The sequence below is a fragment of the Danio rerio genome, chromosome 16 (genome assembly GCF_052040795.2).
Source record: "Danio rerio strain M-AB ecotype USA chromosome 16, GRCz13ab, whole genome shotgun sequence".
NCBI lineage: Eukaryota > Metazoa > Chordata > Actinopteri > Cypriniformes > Danionidae > Danio > Danio rerio.
In genome coordinates this window covers 49,111,745-49,132,500 of record NC_141036.1, presented here as the reverse complement: position 1 = coordinate 49,132,500, position 20,756 = coordinate 49,111,745, and the positions used below count along the sequence as shown (strand labels likewise).

Genomic DNA, 20,756 nt, shown 5'->3' with positions numbered 1-20,756 from the left:
ATATGTGTACTTCACATGAAACCTTTTTACTGCAGTGTTTTGGAGAAATTGTATATAATATATTTCAAAGTGTTCTAAAGACCCCAATTCAAATAAGTAGAAAAAAAAACAATGGTCAGTTCCTTTACAGGACATCCATACTATATCTGTACTTCACATAAAACTTTTTTACTGCAGCATTTTGGAGAAAAGGGGTATTAAAATAAAATAAAGTGCTATAAAGACCTCATTTCAAATAAGTAGAAAAAAACAATGGTCAGTTCTAGTACAGGACATCCCATACTATGTGTGTACATTACATGAAACCTTCTTACTGCACTGTTTTGGAGAAATGAGGTATTAAAACAACAAAGTGATATAAAAACCCCACTTCAAATAAGTAGAAAAAAACAATGGTCGGTTCTTATACAGGACATCTCATACTATATATGTACTTCACATGAAACCTTTTTACTGCAGCATTTTAGAGAAACAGGGTGTTAAAATAGAAAAAAAGTACTATAAAGTCCACCTTTCAAATAAGTAGAGAAAAACAATGGTCAGATCTTATACACGACACCCTTATCTCTATGTGTACTTCACATGAAAGCTTTTTACTGCAGCATTTTAAAGACACGGGGGAATTAACATAGTATAAAGTAATATAAGGACCCCGTTTTAAATAAGTAGAAATAAACAATGGTCAGTTCTTATACAGGACATCCCGTACTATATGTGTACTTCACATTAAACCTTCTTACTGCACTGTTTTGGAGAAATTGTATATTAATATGATTTAAAGTGTTATAAAGACCCCATTTTTAATAAGTAGAAAAAGACAAGGGTCAGTTCTTACATAGGACATCCCATACTATGTACTTGACATGAAACTTTCTTACTGCACTGTTTTGGAGAAATGGGGTATTAACATAATATAAAGTACTATAAAGACCCCATTTCCAATAAGTAGAAAAAAACAATGGTCAGTTCTTATTCAGGACATCCCATACTATATGTGTACTTCACATAAAAACTTTTTACTGCACTGTTTTGGAGAAACGGGGTAATAACCTGATATAAAGTGCTATAAAGACCCCATTTCAAATAAGTAGAAAAAGACAATAGTCAGTTCTTATACAGGACATCCCATACTATATCTGTACTTCACATGAAATCTATTTACTGCAGCGTTTTGGAGAAAGGGGTATTAACATAATATAAAGTGCTATAAAGACCGCATTTCAAATAAGTAGAAAAAAAACAATGGTCAGTTCTAATACAGGACATACCATACTATATGTGTACTTCACATGAAACCTTTTTAATGCAGCATTTTGGAGAAAGGGGGTATTAACATAATATAAAGTGCTTTAAAGACCCCATTTCAAATAAGTAGAAAAAAACAATGGTCAGTTCTTATACAGGACGTCCCATACTATATATGTACTTCACATGAAACCTTTTTACTGCAGCATTTTGGAGAAACTGGGTATTAAGCCAATATAAAGTGCTATAAAGACCCTATTTCAAATAAGTAGAAAAAAACAATGGTCAGTTCTTATACAGGACATACCATACTATATGTGTACTTCACATGAAACCTTTTTACTGCAGCATTTTGGAGAAAGGGGGTATTAACATATTTTATAGTGCTATAAAGAGCCCATTTCCAATAAGTAGAAAAAAACAATGGTCAGTTCTTAAACAGGACGTCCCATACTATGTGCACTTCACATGAAACCTTTTTACTGCAGCGTTTTAAAGAGACGGGGTATTAACATAATATAAAATACTTTAAAGACCGCATTTTAAATAAGTAGAAAAAAACAATGGTCAGTTCTAACACAGGACATCCCATACTATATATGTACTTTACACGAAACCTTTTTACTGCAGCATTTTAAAGAGACGGGGTATTAACATAATATAAAATACTATAAAGACCGCATTTTAAATAAGTAGAAAAAAACAATGGTCAGTTCTTACACAGGATATCCCATACTATGTGTGGACTTCACATGAAACCTTATTACTGCAGTGTTTTGGAGAAATTGTTTAATATTATATTTCAAAGTGTTATAAAGACCCCAATTTAAATAAGTAGAAAAAAACAATGGTCAGTTCTTATACAGGATATCCCATACTATATCTCTACTTCACATGAAACCTATTTACTGCAGCATTTTAGAGAAATGGGGTATAAACATAAAATAAAGTCCTATAAAGACCCCATTTCAGATAAGTAGAAAAAAACAATGGTCAGTTCTTACACAGGACATCCCATTCTATATATGTACTTCACATGAAACCTTTTTACTGCAGCATTTTAAAGAGACGGGGTATTAACATAATATAAAATACTATAAAGACCGCATTTTAAATAAGTAGAAAAAAACAGTGGTAAGTTCTTACACAGGACATCCCATACTATGTGTGGACTTCACATGAAACCTTATTACTGCAGCGTTTTGGAGAAATTGTTTAATATTATATTTCAAAGTGTTATAAAGACCCCAATTTAAATAAGTAGAAAAAAACAATGGTCAGTTATTATACACGACATCCCATACTATATGTGTACTTCACATGAAACCTATTTACTAAAGCATTTTAGAGAAATGGGGTATTAACATAATATAAAGTGCTATAAAGACCCCATTTCAAATAAGTAGAAAAAAACAATGGTCAGTTTTTGTACACTACATTCCATATTTTGTGTGTACATCACATGAAACATTCTTACTGCACTGTTTTGGAGAAATGAGGTATTAACATAACATAAAGTTGTATAAAAACCCCATTTCAAATAAGTAGAAAAAAATAATGGTCAGATCTTATACAGGACATGCTAATCTATGTGTGTACTTCACATGAAACCTTTTTACTGCAGCATTTTAAAGAAAAGGAATATTAACATAATATAAAGTGCTATAAAGACCCCATTTCAAATAAGTAGAAAAAGACAATGGTCAGTTCTTATACATGACATACCATACTATATATGTACTTCACATGAAACCTTTTTACTGCAGCATTTTGGAGAAACGAGGTATTAAGCCAATATAAAGTGCTATAAAGACCCTATTTTAAATAAGTAGAAAAAAACAATGGTCAGTTCTTATACCGGACATACCATACTATATGTGTACTTCACATGAAACCTTTTTACTGCAGCATTTTGGAGAAAGGGGGTATTAAGATAATATAAAGTGCTATAAAGACCCCATTTAAAATAAGTAGAAAAAGACAATGGTCAGTTCTTATACAGGACATCGCATACTATATCTGTACTTCACATGAAACCTATTTACTGCAGCGTTTTGGAGAAAGGGGGTATTAACATAATATAAAGTGCTATAAAGACCGCGTTTCAAATGAGTAAAAAAAAACAATGGTCAGTTCTTATACAGGACATACCATACTATATGTGTACTTCACATGAAACCTTTTTACTGCAGCATTTTGGAGAAACAGGGTATTAATATATTATAAAGTGCTATAAGGAGCCCATTTCTAATAAGTAGAAAAAAACAATGGTCAGTTCTTATACATGACATACCATACTATATATGTACTTCACATGAAACCTTTTTACTGCAGCATTTTGGAGAAACGGGGTATTAAGCCAATATAAAGTGCTACAAAGACCCTATTTCAAATAAGTAGAAAAAAACAATGGTCAGTTCTTATACAGGACATACCATACCATATGTGTACTTCACATAAAATCTTTTTTACTGCAGCGTTTTGGAGAAACTGGGTATTAACCTATTATACCTATTATAAAGTGACATAAAAACCCCATTTCTAATAAGTAGAAAAAAAAACAATGGACAGTTCTTATACAAGACATCCCATACTGTATGTACACTTCACATGAAATCTTTTTTACTGCAGCGTTTTAGAGAAACGGCATATTAACATATTATAAAGTGATATAAAATCCCCATTTCTAATAAGTAGAAAAAAACAATGGACAGTTCTTATACAGGACATCCCTTACTATATCTGTACTTCACATGAAGCCTTTTTACTGCAGTGTTTTGGAGTATTAAGTTACTAATGTAATTCAAAACGTTATAAAGACCCCATTTCAAATAAGTAAAAAAAAAACAATGGTCAGTTCTTATACAGGACATCCCATACTATATGTGTACTTCACATGAAAACTTTTTACTGCAGCATTTTAAAGAAACGGGGGATTTAACATAATATAAAGTACTATAAAAACCCCATTTTAAATAAGTAGAAAAAAACAATGATCTGTTCTTATAAAGGACATTTCATACTATACGTGTACTTCACATTAAACCTTCTTACGGCACTGTTTTGGAGAAATGGGGTATTAATCTAATATAAAGTACTATAAAGACTGCATTTCAAATAAGTAGAAAAAACAGTGGTCAGTTCTTATACAGGACATCCCATACTATATGTGTACTTCACATGAAATCTTTTTACTGTAGCATTTTAAAGAAATGGGCTATTAATATAATATAAAGAAGTATAAAGACCGCATTTTAAATAAGTAGAAAAAAACAATTGTCAGTTGTTATACAGGACATCCCATACTATATATCTACATCACATAAAACCTTTTTATTCCAGCATTTTAAAGAAATTGGGTATTAACATAATATAAACACAGCATTTTAAATATGTATAAAAAAACATTGGTCAGTTCTTGTACAGGACATTTTATAGTACATGTGTACTTCACATGAACCTTTTTACTGCAGCATTTTAAAGAAATGGGGTATTAACATAATATAAAGTGATATAAAAACCTCATTAAAAATAAGTAGAAAAAACAATGGTCAGTTCTTATACAGGACATCCCATAATATATGTGTACTTCACATGAAACCTTTTTACTGCAGCATTTAAAGAAATGGGGTATTAACATACTATAAAGTGACATAAAAACCTAATTTCAAATAAGTAGAAAAAACAATGGTCAGTTCTTATACAGGACATCCTAAACTATATATGTACTTCACATGAAACCTTTTTACTTCAGCATTTTAAAGAAACGGGGCATTAACATAATATAAAGTACTATAAAGACTTAATTTTAAATAAGTAGAAAAAACAATGGTCAGTTTTTTTTACAGGACATCCCATACTATTTATGTACTTCACATGAAACCTTTTTACTGCAGCAATTTAAAGAAACTGGCTAATAACATAATATAAAGTACTATAAACACCCCATTTCAAATAAGTAGAAAAAAACAATGGTCAGTTCTTATGTAGGACATCCTAATCTATGTGTGTACTTCACATGAAAACTTTTTACTGCAGCATTTTAAAGAAACGGGGGTATTAACCTATTATAAAGTGCTATAAAAACCTCTATTCAAATAAGTAGAAAAAACAATGGTCAATTCTTATACAGGACATCCTATACTATATGTGTACTTCACACTAAACCTTCTAACTGCACTGCTTTGGGGAAATGGGGTATAGATCTAATATAAAGTGCTATAAAAACCGCATTTCAAGTAGAAAAAAACAATTGTCAGTTCTCATACAGGACATCCCATACTATGTGTGTATGTACTTCACATACAATCTTTTTACTGCAGCATTTTAAAGAAACGGGGTATTAACATAATATAAAGTACTATAAAGACCGCATTTTAAATAAGTAGAAAAAAATAATGGTTGATTCTTATATAGGACATCCAATAATATATATGTAACTATATATGTACTTCACATGAAACCTTTTTACTGCAGCATTTTCGAGAAATGGGGTATTAACCCATTATAAAGTGCTATAAAGACCACAGTTTAAATAAGTAGAAGACAACAATAGTCAGTTCTTATACAGGATATTCCATACTATATGTGTACTTCACATAAAGCCTTTTTACTTCAGTGTTTTGGAGAAACAGGGTATTAACATATTACAAAGTGCTATAAAGACCCCATTTCAAATAAGTAGAAAAAACTATGGTCAGTTCATATATAGGACATCCCATACTATGTGTGTACTTCACATGAAACCTTTTTATTGCAGCATTTTGAAGAAATGGGGTATTAACCTATTATAAAGTGCTACAAAGACCGCATGTCAAATAAGTAGAAAAAAACATTGGTCAGTTCTTATATAGGACATCCCATACTATATGCATACTTCACATGGATTATTCTTACTGCAGCATTTTCGAGAAATGGGATATTAACATATTACAAAGTGCTATAAAGACCCCATTTCTAATAAGTTGAAGAAAACAATTGCCAGTTTTTATACTGGGCGTCCTATACTATACACATACTTCATGTGAAGACTTCTCACCAAATAATTTTAGAGAAATTGGGAAATAACAAAATTCAAGTGTTTTAAAGACCCCATTTTTTAGAAGTAGAATACAAAAATAGTCAGTTTTTGTAGAGGACATCTCATAAAATTTGCATACATCATATAATCATATATATATAAATCACATCATATATATATAAATTTGCATACATCATACATTCTTACTAGTACTTTTTAGAGAAATGGGGCACTAACATAATATGAAGTACTATAAAGACCTCATTACTAATAAGTAGAAAAAACAATAGTCAGTTGTCTTACAGGATGACCTATACTTTATGCATACTTCATGTGAAAACTTATTACTGCACCATTTTCGAGAAATTGGGTATTAAACTTATAAATTGCTTTAAAGACCCCTTTTCTAAAAAGTAGAAAAAAAATAACAATGCTCAGCTCTTCCTATTGCTGAATACTCGTAGAGGACATCCCATACTGTATGCATACCTAATATGAAACCTTCTTACTGCCACTTTTTGGAGAATTGGGGCATTAACATAATATAAAGTGCTTTATGTTTTTGTACAGGACGTCCCTCACTGTATGCATAATTTACATGAAACCATCCTACTGCTGCATTTTGGTGAAATAGGTATCAACTTAAAGTACTAAAAGGACCTAATTTCTAATAAGTAGAAAAAATCAACGGTCAGTTCTTGTACAGGACATCCCCTATTACATGTATTTATCAGATGAAGACTTGTTACTGCAGTGTTTTGGAGAATTTGGGCATAAACATTATATAAAGTGCTTTAAATACCCAATGTCTAATAAGTAGAAGAAAACAATGGGCAGTTCACATTCATGACATTCCATAATATATGCATACTTTACATGAAACCTTGTCACTGCAGCATTTTGGAGAAATGGAGGAATAATAACATTCAAAGTGTCATAAAGACCCAATGTCTAATAAGTAGAAGAAAACAATGGTCTGTTCTTAAAAAGGACGTCCCATACTAAAGGCGTACCTCATATGAAGTCTTCTTACGGCAGCGTTTTAGAGAAAAGGGACATAATTACCTTTTAGATGGCTATCAAGACCCCATTTCTAATAAGTAAAAAAAAAAAAAAACGGTCAGTTCTTCAATGGACAATTCAGTGGTCAGTTAGGTTGATGGCATCATCCCAACTGTCTCAAGCTATTATTGTACCATTATAACAAAATGATATTGTTGGGGATGATGAGTGGTGCTGCTCCAAATGTAGGGTACAAAGACAAAGACAAAACAAATATGTTTGGTTAATTTCATAGAGATAGTTTACCCAAAAGTGAAAATGAACGCACTATGCACTGGCAATCAAATGGTTACAAACATTTATTAGTTCCTTCTTTTGGTTGAACACAAAAGATATTTAGAGTGAACTTGAAAACTGGTAACCATTGACTTCCATTTTAGAAAAAAAAAAACAATTACTATGGAGGTCAATAAATATAGTTCCTCAGCAGGAAGGGAACTGCAATTTTGTGTATCCCTGACACATTTGGAGTTGTGGAAAACTGTGATGTGCTGTCTGTCCTTGACACATTCGTCCTGTATTAAAACTGACCATTATTTTATTCTACTCATTCGAAATGGACACTTTATAGTCATCTGAAGAGTAATAACGCCCCATTAATCCAGATCACTGCAGTAACAAGTCTTCATATGAGGTATGCATATAGTATGTGATGTCCTGTAAAAGAAATGACTGTTCTTTTTTCTACTTATTAGAAATGAGGTGTTTGTAGCAATCTAAAAGGTAACAATGTCCCAATTCTCCAAAACGATGCAGTAACAAGTCTTCGTCTGAGATATGCATATAGCATTGCATGTCCTGTACGACTGATCAATGTTTTCTTCTACTTAGTAGAAATTGGGTCATTATAGAACTTTCTGCAGTAAGAAGTCTTCATATGTACAAGAACTGATGATTTTATGTACTTATTAGAAATTGGGTGTTTATATCCATCTGAAAAGTAATAATGTCCCAATTCTCCAAAAAACTGAAGTAACAAGTGTTCATGTGAAGTACGCTTATAATATAGGATGTCCTGCATAAGAGCTGACCATTGTTTTCTTCTACTTACAAGAAATTGGGTCTTTGAAACACTTTAAATTATGTTAAACCTCATTTCTCAAAAACCCTGCTGTAATAAGGTTTTTATGTGAAGTAAACATTTAGTATGGGAAGTCCTGTACAATAAATAATCATTGTTTTTTTTATACTTTTTAGAAATGGGGTCTTTATAACATTTTGAATTATAATAATACTCAATTGTTCAGTAAAAAGGTTCCATGTGAAGTACAGATATAGTATGGGATGTCATGTATAAGAACTGACATTGTTTTTTTTTTCAACTTATTTGAATTGGGGTCTTTATAACACTTTATAATATGTTAATACCTAATTTTTCCAAAACACTGGAGTAAAAAGGTTTCAGGTCAAGTACACACATAGTATGGGATGTCCTGAATAAGAACTAACCACTGTTTTTTTTCTAATTATTTGAAATGCGGTCTTTATAGCACTTTATAATATTTTAATACCCAATTTCTCCAAAACGCTGCAGTAAAAAGGTTTCATGTCAAGTGCAGAAAGTATAGGATGTCCTGTATAAGAACTGACCATTGTTTTTTCTACTTATTTGAAATGGGGTTTTTATATTACTTTATATTATTATGTTAATACCCCATTTCTCCAAAACAGTGCAGTAAAAAGGTTTCATGTGAAGTACACACGTAGTATGGGATGTCCTGTATAAGAACTGACCATTGTTTTTTTCTACTTATTAAAAATGTTTTTTTTTATAGAACTTTATATGTTAAAACCCCGTGTCTCCAAATGATGCAGTAAAAAGGCTTTTTGTGAAGTGCACATATAGTATGGGATGTCCTGTATAAGAACTAACCATTATTTTTTTCTACTTATTTGAAATGTGGTCTTTATAGCACTTTATATTAGGTTAATACCCCATTTCTTTAAAATGCTGCAGTAAAAAGGTTTCATGTGAAGTACATATATAGTATTGGATGTCCTGTATGAGAACTGACCAATGTTTTCTTTTTTACTTATTTAAAATTGCGTTTTTATATCACCTTATATTATGCAAATATCACATTTCTTCTAAACAGTGCAGTGAGAAGTTTTTATGTCGAAGACGCATATAGTATGGCATGTCCTGTTTTAGAACTGACCAATGTTTTTTTCTACTTATTTGAAATGCGGTTCTTATAGCACTTTATAATATGTTAATACCCGATTTTTTAAAATGCGGCAGTAAAAAGGTTTCATGTTAAGTACACAAAGTATAGGATGTCCTGTAAAAGAACTGACCATTGTTTTTTCTCCTTATTTGAAATGAGGTTTTTATATCACTTTATAGTATGTTAATACCCCATTACTCCAAAACAATGCCGTAAGAAGGTTTAATGTGAAGTACACGTACAGTATGAAATGTCCTGTATAAGACCTGACCATTGTTTTTTTCTACTTATTTAAAATAAAGTCTTTATAGTACTTTATATTATGTTAATACCTCGTTTCTCACACATTGTCACGAAATGGGGAATGATCACAAAATGCAAAAAATCCAAGTGCAGCAATTTATTATAACAAAGACTAAGGTTTCCAAAAGACAAAGGTTTCCAAACTTAAACAGAACTAAAGCAGGATGCAAATCTAGTCCAAACAAGAGAACAGGCAAAAATCCAAAAACGAGTAAATACAAAAACAGGGTAGGAGTGCTAAAGAGTGCTAACGAAAACAAACACAAAACAGGAATCCAAGAATTATCAAAATACAAAAACTAGATGACCAGACAAACATACCAAATGTGAGGAGCTAACAAAATCCTAAGGCAACTAAAACAGAGGACAAGAGGGTTTATAAAGACAGGACTAAATTAACAAACACAAAACAGCTGTAACATAACACAATCAGTAATACAAAGGATTATTGGAAATGAAGTGAAACTACAAAACAAACTAGTGCCCTCAAGTGTCCAAACTAGGGCACTGCAACAGGTGTGACACACATAGATTAGAATGTCCTGTATAAGATCTGACCATTGTTTTTTTCAACTTATTTGAAATGGGGGCTTTATAGTACTTTTTTCAGTAAATACCCCGTTTCTCCAAAATGCTGCAGTAAAAAGGTTTCATGTGAAGTACATATATAGTATGGGATGTCCTGTATAAGAACTGACCATTGTTTTTTTCTACTTATTTGAAATGGGGTTTTTATACCACATTATATTATGTTAATACCTCATTTCTCCAAAGCAGTGCTGTAAGAATGTTTAATGTGATGTAAACACATAGTATGGAATGTCCTGTACAAGAACTGACCATTGTTTTTTCTACTTATTTGAAATAGGGTCTTTATAGCACTTTATATTATGTTAATACCCCATTTCTCCAAAATGCTGCAGTAAATAGGTTTCATGTGAAGTACAGATATAGTATGGGATGTCCTGTATAAGAACTGACAATTGTTTTTTTCTCTACTTATTTAAATTGGGGTATTTATAACACTTTGAAATATAATAATATACAATTTCTCCAAAACACTGCAGTAATAAGGTTTCACATGAAGTTCACACATAGTATGGGATGTGCTGTATAAGAACTGACCATTGTTATTTTTCTACTTATTTAAAATGCGGTCTTTATATTATTTTATATTATGTTAATACCCCGTCTCTTTAAAATGCTGCAGTAAAAAGGTTTCATGTGAAGTACATATATAGCATGGGATGTCCTGTATAAGAACTGACTATTGTTTTTTTCTTATTATTAGAAATGGGGTCTTTATAGCACTTTATATTATGTTAATACCCCCTTTCTCCAAAATGCTGCAGTAAAAAGGTTTCATGTGAAGTACACATATAGTATGGTATGTCCTGTATAAGAACTGACCATTGTTTTTTTCTACTTATTTGAAATAGGGTCTTTATAGCACTTTATATTGGCTTAATACCCAGTTTCTCCAAAATGCTGCAGTAAAAAGGTTTCATGTGAAGTACATATATAGTATGGTATGTCATGTATAAGAACTGACCATTGTCTTTTTCTACTTATTTGAAATGGGGTCTTTATAGCACTTTATATTGGCTTAATACCTCGTTTCTCCAAAATGCTGCAGTAAAAAGGTTTCATGTGAAGTACATATATAGTATGGTATGTCATGTATAAGAACTGACCATTGTCTTTTTCTACTTATTTGAAATGGGGTCTTTAAAGCACTTTATATCATGCTAATACCCCCTTTCTCCAAAATGCTGCAGTAAAAAGGCTTCATGTGAAGTACACATATAGTATGGTGTGTCCTGTATAAGAACTGACCATTGTTTTTTTCTACTTATTTGAAATGCGGTCTTTATAGCACTTTATATTATGTTAATACCCCCTTTCTCCAAAACGCTGCAGTAAATAGGTTTCATGTGAAGTACAGATATAGTATGGGATGTCCTGTATAAGAACTGACCATTGTCTTTTTCTACTTATTTGAAATGGGGTCTTTATAGCACTTTATATTATGTTAATACCCCCTTTCTCCAAAATGCTGCAGTAAAAAGGTTTCATGTGAAGTACACATATAGTATGGTATGTCCTGTATAAGAACTGACTATTGTTTTTTTCTACTTTTTTGAAATGCGGTCTTTATAGCACTTTATATTAGGTCATTACCCCAATTCTCCAAAACAGTGCAGTAAAAGGTTTTTATGTGAAGTACACAAAAAGTATTGAATGTCCTGAATAAGAACTGACCATTGTTTCTTTCTACTTATTGGAAATGGGGTCTTTATAGTACTTTATATTATGTTAATACCCCATTTCTCCAAAACAGTGCAGTAAGAAAGTTTCATGTCAAGTACATAGTATGGGATGTCCTATGTAAGAACTGACCATTGTTTTTTTCTACTTATTGGAAATGGGCTCTTTATAGCACTTTATCATATGTTAATACCCTGTTTCCCAAAAACGCTGCAGTAAAAATGTTTCATGTAAAGTGCACATATAGTATGAAATGTCCTGTATAAGAACTGACCATTGTTTTTTTCTACTTATTTAAAATAAACTCTTTATAGTACTTTATATTATGTTAATACCCCGTTTCTTTAAAATGCTGCAGTAAAAAGCTTTTATGTGAAGTACACACATAGATTAGGATGTCCTGTATAAGATCTGACCATTGTTTTTTTCTACTTATTTGAATGGGGGTATTTATAGTACTTTTTCTATGTAATACCCTGTTTCTCCAAAATGCTGCAGTAAAAAGGTTTCATGTGAAGTACACGTATAGTATGGGATATCCTGTATAACAACTGACAATTGTTTTTTCTACTTATTTGAAATGGGGTTTTTATACAACTTTATGTTATGTTAATACCTTATTTCTCCAAAACAGTGCAGTAAGAATGTTTCATGTGATGTACACACAAAATATGGAATGTCTTGTACAAAAACTGACCATTGTTTTTTTTCTACTTATTTGAAATGGGGTCTTTATAGCACTTTATATTATCTTAATACCCCATTTCTCTGAAATGCTGCTGTAAATAGGTTTCATGTGAAGTACAGATATAGTATGGGATGTCATGTATATTAACTGACCATTGTTTTTTTTTACTTATTTAAATTGGGGTCTTTATAACACTTTGAAATATAATATTATACAATTTCTCCAAAACACTGCAGTAATAAGGTTTCATGTGAAGTCCACACACAGCATGGGATGTTCTGTGTAAGAACTGAACATTGTTTTTTTCTACTTATTTAAAATGCGGTCTTTATATTATTTTATATTATGTTAATACCCCGTCTCTTTAAACTGCTGCAGTAAAAAGGTTTCTCGTGAAGTACATGTATAGTATGGGATGTCCTGTATAAGAACTGACCATTGTTTTTTTCTACTAATTTAAAATGCGGTCTTTACAGTATTTTATATTATGTTAATACCCCGTCTCTTTAAAATGCTGCAGTAAAAAGGTTTCATGTGAAGTACATATTTAGTATGGGATGTCCTTTATAAGAACTGACCATTGTTTTTTTCTACTTATTTGAAATGGGGTCTTTATAGCACTTTATTTTATGTTAATACCCCATTTCTCTAAAATGCTGCAGTAAATAGGTTTCATGTAAAGTAGAGATATTGTATGGGATGTCCTGTATAATAACTGACCATTGTTTTTTTCTACTTATTTAAATTGGGGTCTTTATAACACTTTGAAATATAATATTAAACAATTTCTCCAAAACACTGCAGTAATAAGGTTTCATGTGAAGTCCACACATAGTATGGGATGTCCTGTGTAAGAACTGACCATTGTTTTTTTCTACTTATTTAAAATGCGGTCTTTATAGTATTTTATATTATGTTAATACCCCGTCTCTTTAAAATGCTGCAGTAAAAAGGTTTCATGTGAAGTACATATATAGTATGGGATGTCCTGTGTAAGAACTGACCATTGTTTTTTTCTACTTTTTTAAAATGCGGTCTGTATAGTATTTTATATTATGTTAATACCCCGTCTCTTTAAAATGCTCCAGTAAAAAGGTTTCATGTGAAGTACATATATAGTATGGGATGTCCTGTATAAGAACTGACCAATGTTTTTTTCTACTTATTTAAATTGGGGTCTTTATAACACTTTGAAATATAATAATATACAATTTCTCCAAAACACTGCAGTAATAAGGTTTCATGTGAAGTTCACACATGGTATGGGATGTCCTGTATAAGAACTGACCATTATTTTTTTCTACTTATTAAAAATGGGGTCTTTATAGTATTTTTTATTATGTTAATACCTTGTCTCTTTAAAATGCTGCAGTAAAAAGGTTTCATGTGAAGTCCACACTTAGTATGGGATGTCCTGTGTAAGAACTGACCATTGTTTTTTTCTACTTATTTAAAATGCGGTCTTTATATTATTTTATATTATGTTAATACCCCGTCTCTTTAAAATGCTGCAGTAAAAAGGTTTCTCGTAAAGTACATATATAGTATGGGATGTCCTGTATAAGAACTGACCATTGTTTTTTTCTACTTATTTAAAATGCGGTCTTTATATTGTTTTATATTATGTTAATACCCCGTCTCTTTAAAATGCTGCAGTAAAAAGGTTTCTCGTGAAGTACATATATAGTATGGGATGTCCTGTATAAGAACTGACTATTGTTTTTTTCTACTTATTTGAAATGCGGTCTTTATAGTACTTTATAATATGTTAATACCCTGTTTCTCCAAAACGCTTTAGTAAAAAGGTTTCATGTGAAGTACACATATAGTATGGGATGTCCTGTATAAGAACTGACCATTGTTTTTTCTACTTATTGGAAATGGGCTCTTTATAGCACTATGAATAATGTTAATATCCCGTTTCTCCAAAATGCTGCAGCAAAAAGGTTTCATGTGAAGTACACATATAGTATGGGATGTCCTGTATAAGAACTGACCATTGTTTTTTTCTACTTATTTGAAATGGGGTCTTTATAACGTTTTGAATTACATTAGTAACTTAATACTCCAAAACGCTGCAGTAAAAAGGTTTCACTTGAAGTACAGATATAGTATGGGATGTCCTGTATAAGAAGTGTCCATTGTTTTTTTCTACTTATTAGAAATGGGGATTTTATATCACTTCATAATATGTTAATACCCCGTTTCTCCAAAACGCTAGAGTAAAAAAGATTTCATTTGAAGTGTACATATAGTATGGGATGTCCTGTATAAGAACTGTCTATTGTTTTTTTTCTACGTATTAGAAATGGGGTTTTTATGTCACTTTATAATAGGTTAATACCCAGTTTCTCCAAAACGCCACAGTAAAAAAGATTTCATGTGAAGATCACATATAGTATAGTATTTCCTGTATAAGAACTGACCATTTTTTTTTCTACTTATTTGAAATGGACTCTTTATAGCACTTTACAATATGTTAATACCCTGTTTCTCCAAAACGCTGCAGTAAAAAGGTTTCATGTGAAGTGCACATATAGTATGGGACGTCCTGTTTAAGAACTGACCATTGTTTTTTTCTACTTATTGGAAACGGGCGCTTTATAGCACTTTATAATATGTCAATACCCCGTTTCTCCAAAACGCTGCAGTAAAAACAGGTTTCATGTGAAGTGTACATATAGTATGGTATGTCCTGTATAAGAACTGACCATTGTTTTTTTCTACTTATTAGAAATGGGGGTTTTATGTCACTTTATAATAGGTTAATACCCAGTTTCTCCAAAACGCTGCAGTAAAAAGATTTCATGTGAAATGCACATATAGTATAGGATGTCCTGTATAAGAACTGACCATTGTTTTTTTCTACTTATTAGAAATGGGCTCCTTATAGCACTTTATAATATATTAATACCCTGTTTCTCCAAAACGCTGCAGTAAAAAGGTTTCATGTGAAGTGCACATAGTATGGGACGTCCTGTTTAAGAACTGACCATTGTTTTTTTCTACTTATTGGAAATGGGCTCTTTATAGCACTATAAAATATGTTAATACCCAGTTTCTTTAAAATGCTGCAGTAAAAAGGTTTCATGTGAAGAGCACATATAGTATGGGATGTCCTGTATAAGAACTGACCATTGTTTTTTTCTACTTATTTGAAATGGGGTCTTTATAGCACTTGATATTAGCTTAATACCCCGTTTCTTCAAAATGCTGCAGTAAAAAGGTTTCATGTGAAGTACATATGTAGTATGGGATGTCATGTATAAGAACTGACCTTTGTCTTTTTCTACTTATTTGAAATGGGGTCTTTATAGCACTTTATATTATGTTAATACCCCCTTTCTCCAAAATGCTGCAGTAAATAGGTTTCATGTGAAGTACACATATTGTATGGTATGTCCTGTATAAGAACTGACTATTGTTTTTTTCTACTTATCTGAAATGCGGTCTTTATAGCACTTTATATTAGGTTATTACCCCGTTTCTCCAAAACAGTGCAGTAAAAAGTTTTTATGTGAAGTACACATATAGTATGGGATGTCCTGAATAAGAACTGACCATTGTTTCTTTCTACTTGTTGGAAATGGGGTCTTTATAGTACTTTATATTATGTTAATACCCCATTTCTCCAAAACAGTGCAGTAAGAAAGTTTCATGTCAAGTACATAGTATGGGATGTCCTATGTAAGAACTGACCATTGTTTTTCTACTTATTTTAAATGGGCTCTTTATAGCACTTTATCATATGTTAATAGCCTGTTTCCCAAAAACGCTGCAGTAAAAATGTTTCATGTGAAGTGCACATATAGTATGGGATGTCCTGTATAAGAACTGACCATTGTTTTTTTCTATTTATTTGAAAAGGGGTCTTTATAGCACTTTATTTTATGTTAATACCCCATTTCTCTAAAATGCTGCAGTAAAAAGATTTCATGTGAAGTACATATATAATATGGGATGTCCTGTATAAGAACTGACCATTGTTTTTTTCTACTTATTTAAAATGCGGTGTTTATAGTATTTTATATTATGTTAATACCCTGTCTCTTTAAAATGCTGCAGTAAAAAGGTTTCATGTGAAGTACATATATAGTATGGGATGTCCTGTATAAGAACTGACCATTGTTTTTTTCTACTTATTTAAATTGGGGTCTTTATAACACTTTGAAATATAATAATATACAAATTCTCCAAAACACTACAGTAATAAGGTTTCATGTGAAGTTCACACATAGTATGGGATGCCCTGTATAAGAACTGACCATTGTTTTTTTCTACTTATTTGAAATGGGGTCTTTATAGCACTTTATTTCATGTTAATAACCCATTTCTCTAAAATGCTGCAGTAAATAGGTTTCATGTGAAGTAGAGATATAGTATGGGATGTCCTATATAAGAACTGACCATTGTTATTTTCTACTTATTAGAAATAGGGTCCTTATAACACTTTAAATCATATTAATACCCCATTTCTCCAAAACAGTGCAGTAAGAAGGTTTAATGTGAAGTACACACATAGTATGAAATGTCTTGTATAAGAACTGACCATTGTTTTTTTCTACTTATTTAAAATAAACTCTTTACAGTACTTTATATTATGTTAATACCCCGTTTTTTTAAATGCTGCAGTAAAAAGCTTTTATGTGAAAAACACACATAGATTAGCATGTCCTGTATAAGATCTGACCATTGTTTTTTTTCTACTTATTTGAAAGGGGGTATTTATAGTACTTTTTCTATGTAATACCCTGTTTCTCCAAAATGCTGCAGTAAAAAGGTTTCATGTGAAGTACACACATAGTCTGGGATGTCCTGTGTAAGAACTGACCATTGTTTTTTTCTACTTATTTAAAATGCGGTCTTTATAGTATTTTATATTATGTTAATACCCCGTCTCTTTAAAATGCTGCAGTAAAAAGGTTTCATGTGAAGTACATATATAGTATGGGATGTACTGTGTAAGAACTGACCATTGTTTTTTCCTACTTATTTGAAATGTAGTCTTTATAGCACTTTTTATTAGGTTATTACCCCGTCTCTCCAAAACAGTGCAGTAAAAAGATTTCATATGAAGTACACATATAGCATGGGATGTTCTGTACAGGAACTGATCATTGTTTTTGTCTACTTATTGGAAATTGGGTCTTTATAACACGGAGTAATGTTAATACCCAATTTCTCCAAAACACTGCAGTAACAAGTCTTTATTTGAAGTTTAGAGTGTGATGTCCTGTATCAGACCTGACTATTGTTTTTTTTCTACATATTTTAAATGAGCATTTTTTGTCCAAATTGCTGAAGTAAAAAGTATTCAGATGTAGTATATATGCATATAGCATGTGACATCCAGTATCAAACCAGATCAGTCTTTTATTTAACTTATGTCAAACAATGTATTTATGCACTTTAAAGACTTTATAGCTCAATAATAGCACATTTCTCCAAAATGCTGCAGTAAGTTATTATGAGGTATGCATATAATATTGGATGTCCTGTCCATTGTTTTCTTCTGCTCACCTGAATGAGGTCTTTTACATGAGGTATGCATGTACATCCTGTATCAGAACCAAACTGTTGTTTTTCTACTTATTTCTTTATAGCACTTTAAAGTGTGTTAATGGTACATTTCTCCAAAATGCTGCAGTAAAACAGGCTTCATATGATGTATGCTTAGTATTTGACTTCCTGCATCAGATCTTATTGTTGTTCTATTCTACTTATAACAAATAATAAGGTCTTTACAGTCATCTAAAGTGTAATAATGCCCCATATCCCATATACTGAAAGAAGCATACATTTTTAAATCCCCTTTAAATGAAATAAACATATATTTGTAATTCAAACAATGTTTTGTTGGACTACTTTATGATTGTTTTCACTTTCTGAGGTTAGCCACGTTGTATAAAATTGCATTTAACCTTATTTGCAATGTACTGTAGTTGGCTAGGAGAAGTAGAAACGTATTCTGTGTATTTAGAAATCGTATATTTATTCTGTCCGTTTGATCTGCTATAAAATCATTTGAAGCAAAAAGATAAACTTGAGGAAATTAAAGGTAAGCCCAGAAACCAATTTCTTAAAATAACAACAGTCAAACAAAGCTAATAAATTGTTTAATAAAGCATACGTGGGAGGAAAGGGGGATAAACTTATATTTCGTTGTTATCTCTCTGTTCTGGGCGAAATGGGTGCTCTCTGGAGCGCTCTCTGTGTGGCTGCTGACATTACCGTAATGATAATAATACGCGCGCGCCAAAATATAAAGCGCGGCTGGCTTGACTGTGTTTTTCCGAACCGCGGCTGGCTTGACCGCAGTGAATATTCCATCTTGGAGGATCATTCAGGTTGTTCATGGAGAGACCCTGGTAAGAAAATGAAAGTATGCACGTAATTGGTTGGAAGAGTGAGTGTCAATTTCAGTACTGTAACCCCAAACAACAACAACAACCACATCGCAAGCAGTAAACAATAATAATATAACGTTACTGTCTGTGTACAAGTAAACGACATACTGTGCTTATCAATGACAATGTATGACATCAATGACAGAATATAGTCATAATATTTACAGCATGACCTGAATCTTTTGACCTGCTAAAGCTGCAAGCTATGCATTTAGCTACTATTATACAGATCTGTTCACATTTACAGTTGAAACGTGCTCGATTTGCTTACCTTGAACAATCTAGTCTTTTGCGTGAGATCCTTCCGGACAGGCTGGACGATTATACAAATTCCATTAAAAACATTCGACATCTATTTATCTTTTTATAGGAGAGTCCAATCCATTTATTATCATGTGAATCATATTAAATGCTTTGTGTGCAATTATAATTAGTTTTTACGTGAATCCTTATTAAATGTTCATATTATCGTCGGCTTCTAAGAGATTTTTATTACACAAACTACATTAAATACAACTGTGTTGACTCTATGTATCCCTTATACTTTACCGTATTGGTACAGTCCAGAGACGGGCGCATTGGAGAGATTCTGGCTGTTTCTCAATTCCAAGAACGCAGAGAATGGACTTGCGTTCTTGTAGAGTGCGGTCTTGCCAGGTGTCCTCGGAAGAACGAACTCAGGAGACCGCGAGGGCAGAGAACGCGTCCTTTGAGAAATGGGATGCTGCGTTCTTCCTGATGGTCATGTGACCTTCACGCGTTTTAAATGGAAATTATTTAAACATTACAGCCTTCATACAACGATTTATTGTTTCCCCCTTCTTCAAAATATATACTTTGCATAAAAACATTATAAATATACTCTGCACAATATAAATAAAACAAATTTTAATACGAATTTCCTCAACCAAACACCCTTAATGTGTTTATTCCTTTATTAAGATGTTGATGTTAATGTTTACTTACACCGTTTCATTTAGGGAAACTCCTGAGGTAAATAAGTGATATCTCTGAACTTTAATAATAAATCTAAATAAAATGCTGCGCTTCCCACCTCCAGTCGCAATGACTTCTGGGACTTCCAGAGCGAGCTCGCTGCTGAAGTCTGCATTGGTGCGTCCTCGATATCAAGAACACATCCGGGAAGTTTCACGCGTCCTCCGTACTTGCGGTCTTGAGTATTGGAACTGAACTTAGGCAGCTGATGATGACGTTTCACGAGAACACGAGGACGCAAGACCGCTGAAGAACGCATATTGAGAAACAGCCTCTATATCGTCACACTAGCGTAGGGGAAACGCAGAAGAGTTCAGATCTCGTACCTGTCAGGGCTTAAAAACTAAATTTTGTTCGTCTTTAAAAACAGTAACGTTGTTGATTTATGTGATAAATGTTATGTTAAAATCACATTTCTGTAGATTAATGCAATGAAGAAATTATGAAAAAGACTTGTAAAAACAGTTGTGTTTATATTGGTCACGCCATCTTCAGTATTATGGACAAGTCAAATTTGTAGGTATTAAATAACTAAGTGCTTATTTGGGATTTCTGCAAGCTTTATGAAATTAATTCAAACTTTTTATACAAAGGAATGT

At 32.0% G+C, this 20,756-nt stretch overlaps 2 protein-coding genes and 1 long non-coding RNA gene across 5 annotated transcripts in view; 1 reads left to right on the top strand and 2 right to left on the bottom strand.

Moving 5' to 3' along the window:
• ccdc127a (coiled-coil domain containing 127a) overlaps positions 1 to 19,498 on the bottom strand; it is a 24,270-nt gene extending 4,772 nt beyond the window's left edge. Inside the window, 2 exon segments of the mRNA NM_001045432.1 lie at positions 19,082 to 19,119; positions 19,433 to 19,498. Of these exon segments, the coding sequence (NP_001038897.1) occupies positions 19,082 to 19,110 (29 nt within the window). The 5' untranslated portion in view covers positions 19,111 to 19,119; positions 19,433 to 19,498.
• Positions 1 to 20,756, bottom strand: part of dpy19l1l (dpy-19-like 1, like (H. sapiens)) — a 754,017-nt gene that overhangs the window by 34,408 nt on the left and 698,853 nt on the right. The gene's annotated exons all lie outside the window — the stretch shown is intronic.
• LOC147840405 (uncharacterized) lies at positions 11,089 to 17,142 on the top strand. Of its 2 annotated transcripts, XR_015512006.1 has the most exons (5): positions 11,089 to 11,180; positions 11,324 to 12,008; positions 13,566 to 13,872; positions 14,158 to 15,719; positions 15,863 to 16,392. It is a non-coding gene; the product is annotated as an uncharacterized LOC147840405 (long non-coding RNA). The 2 variants fall into 2 exon arrangements; XR_015512005.1 differs by lacking the exons at positions 11,089 to 11,180; positions 11,324 to 12,008 and having other exon boundaries at positions 12,921 to 14,125; positions 14,411 to 15,719; positions 15,863 to 17,142.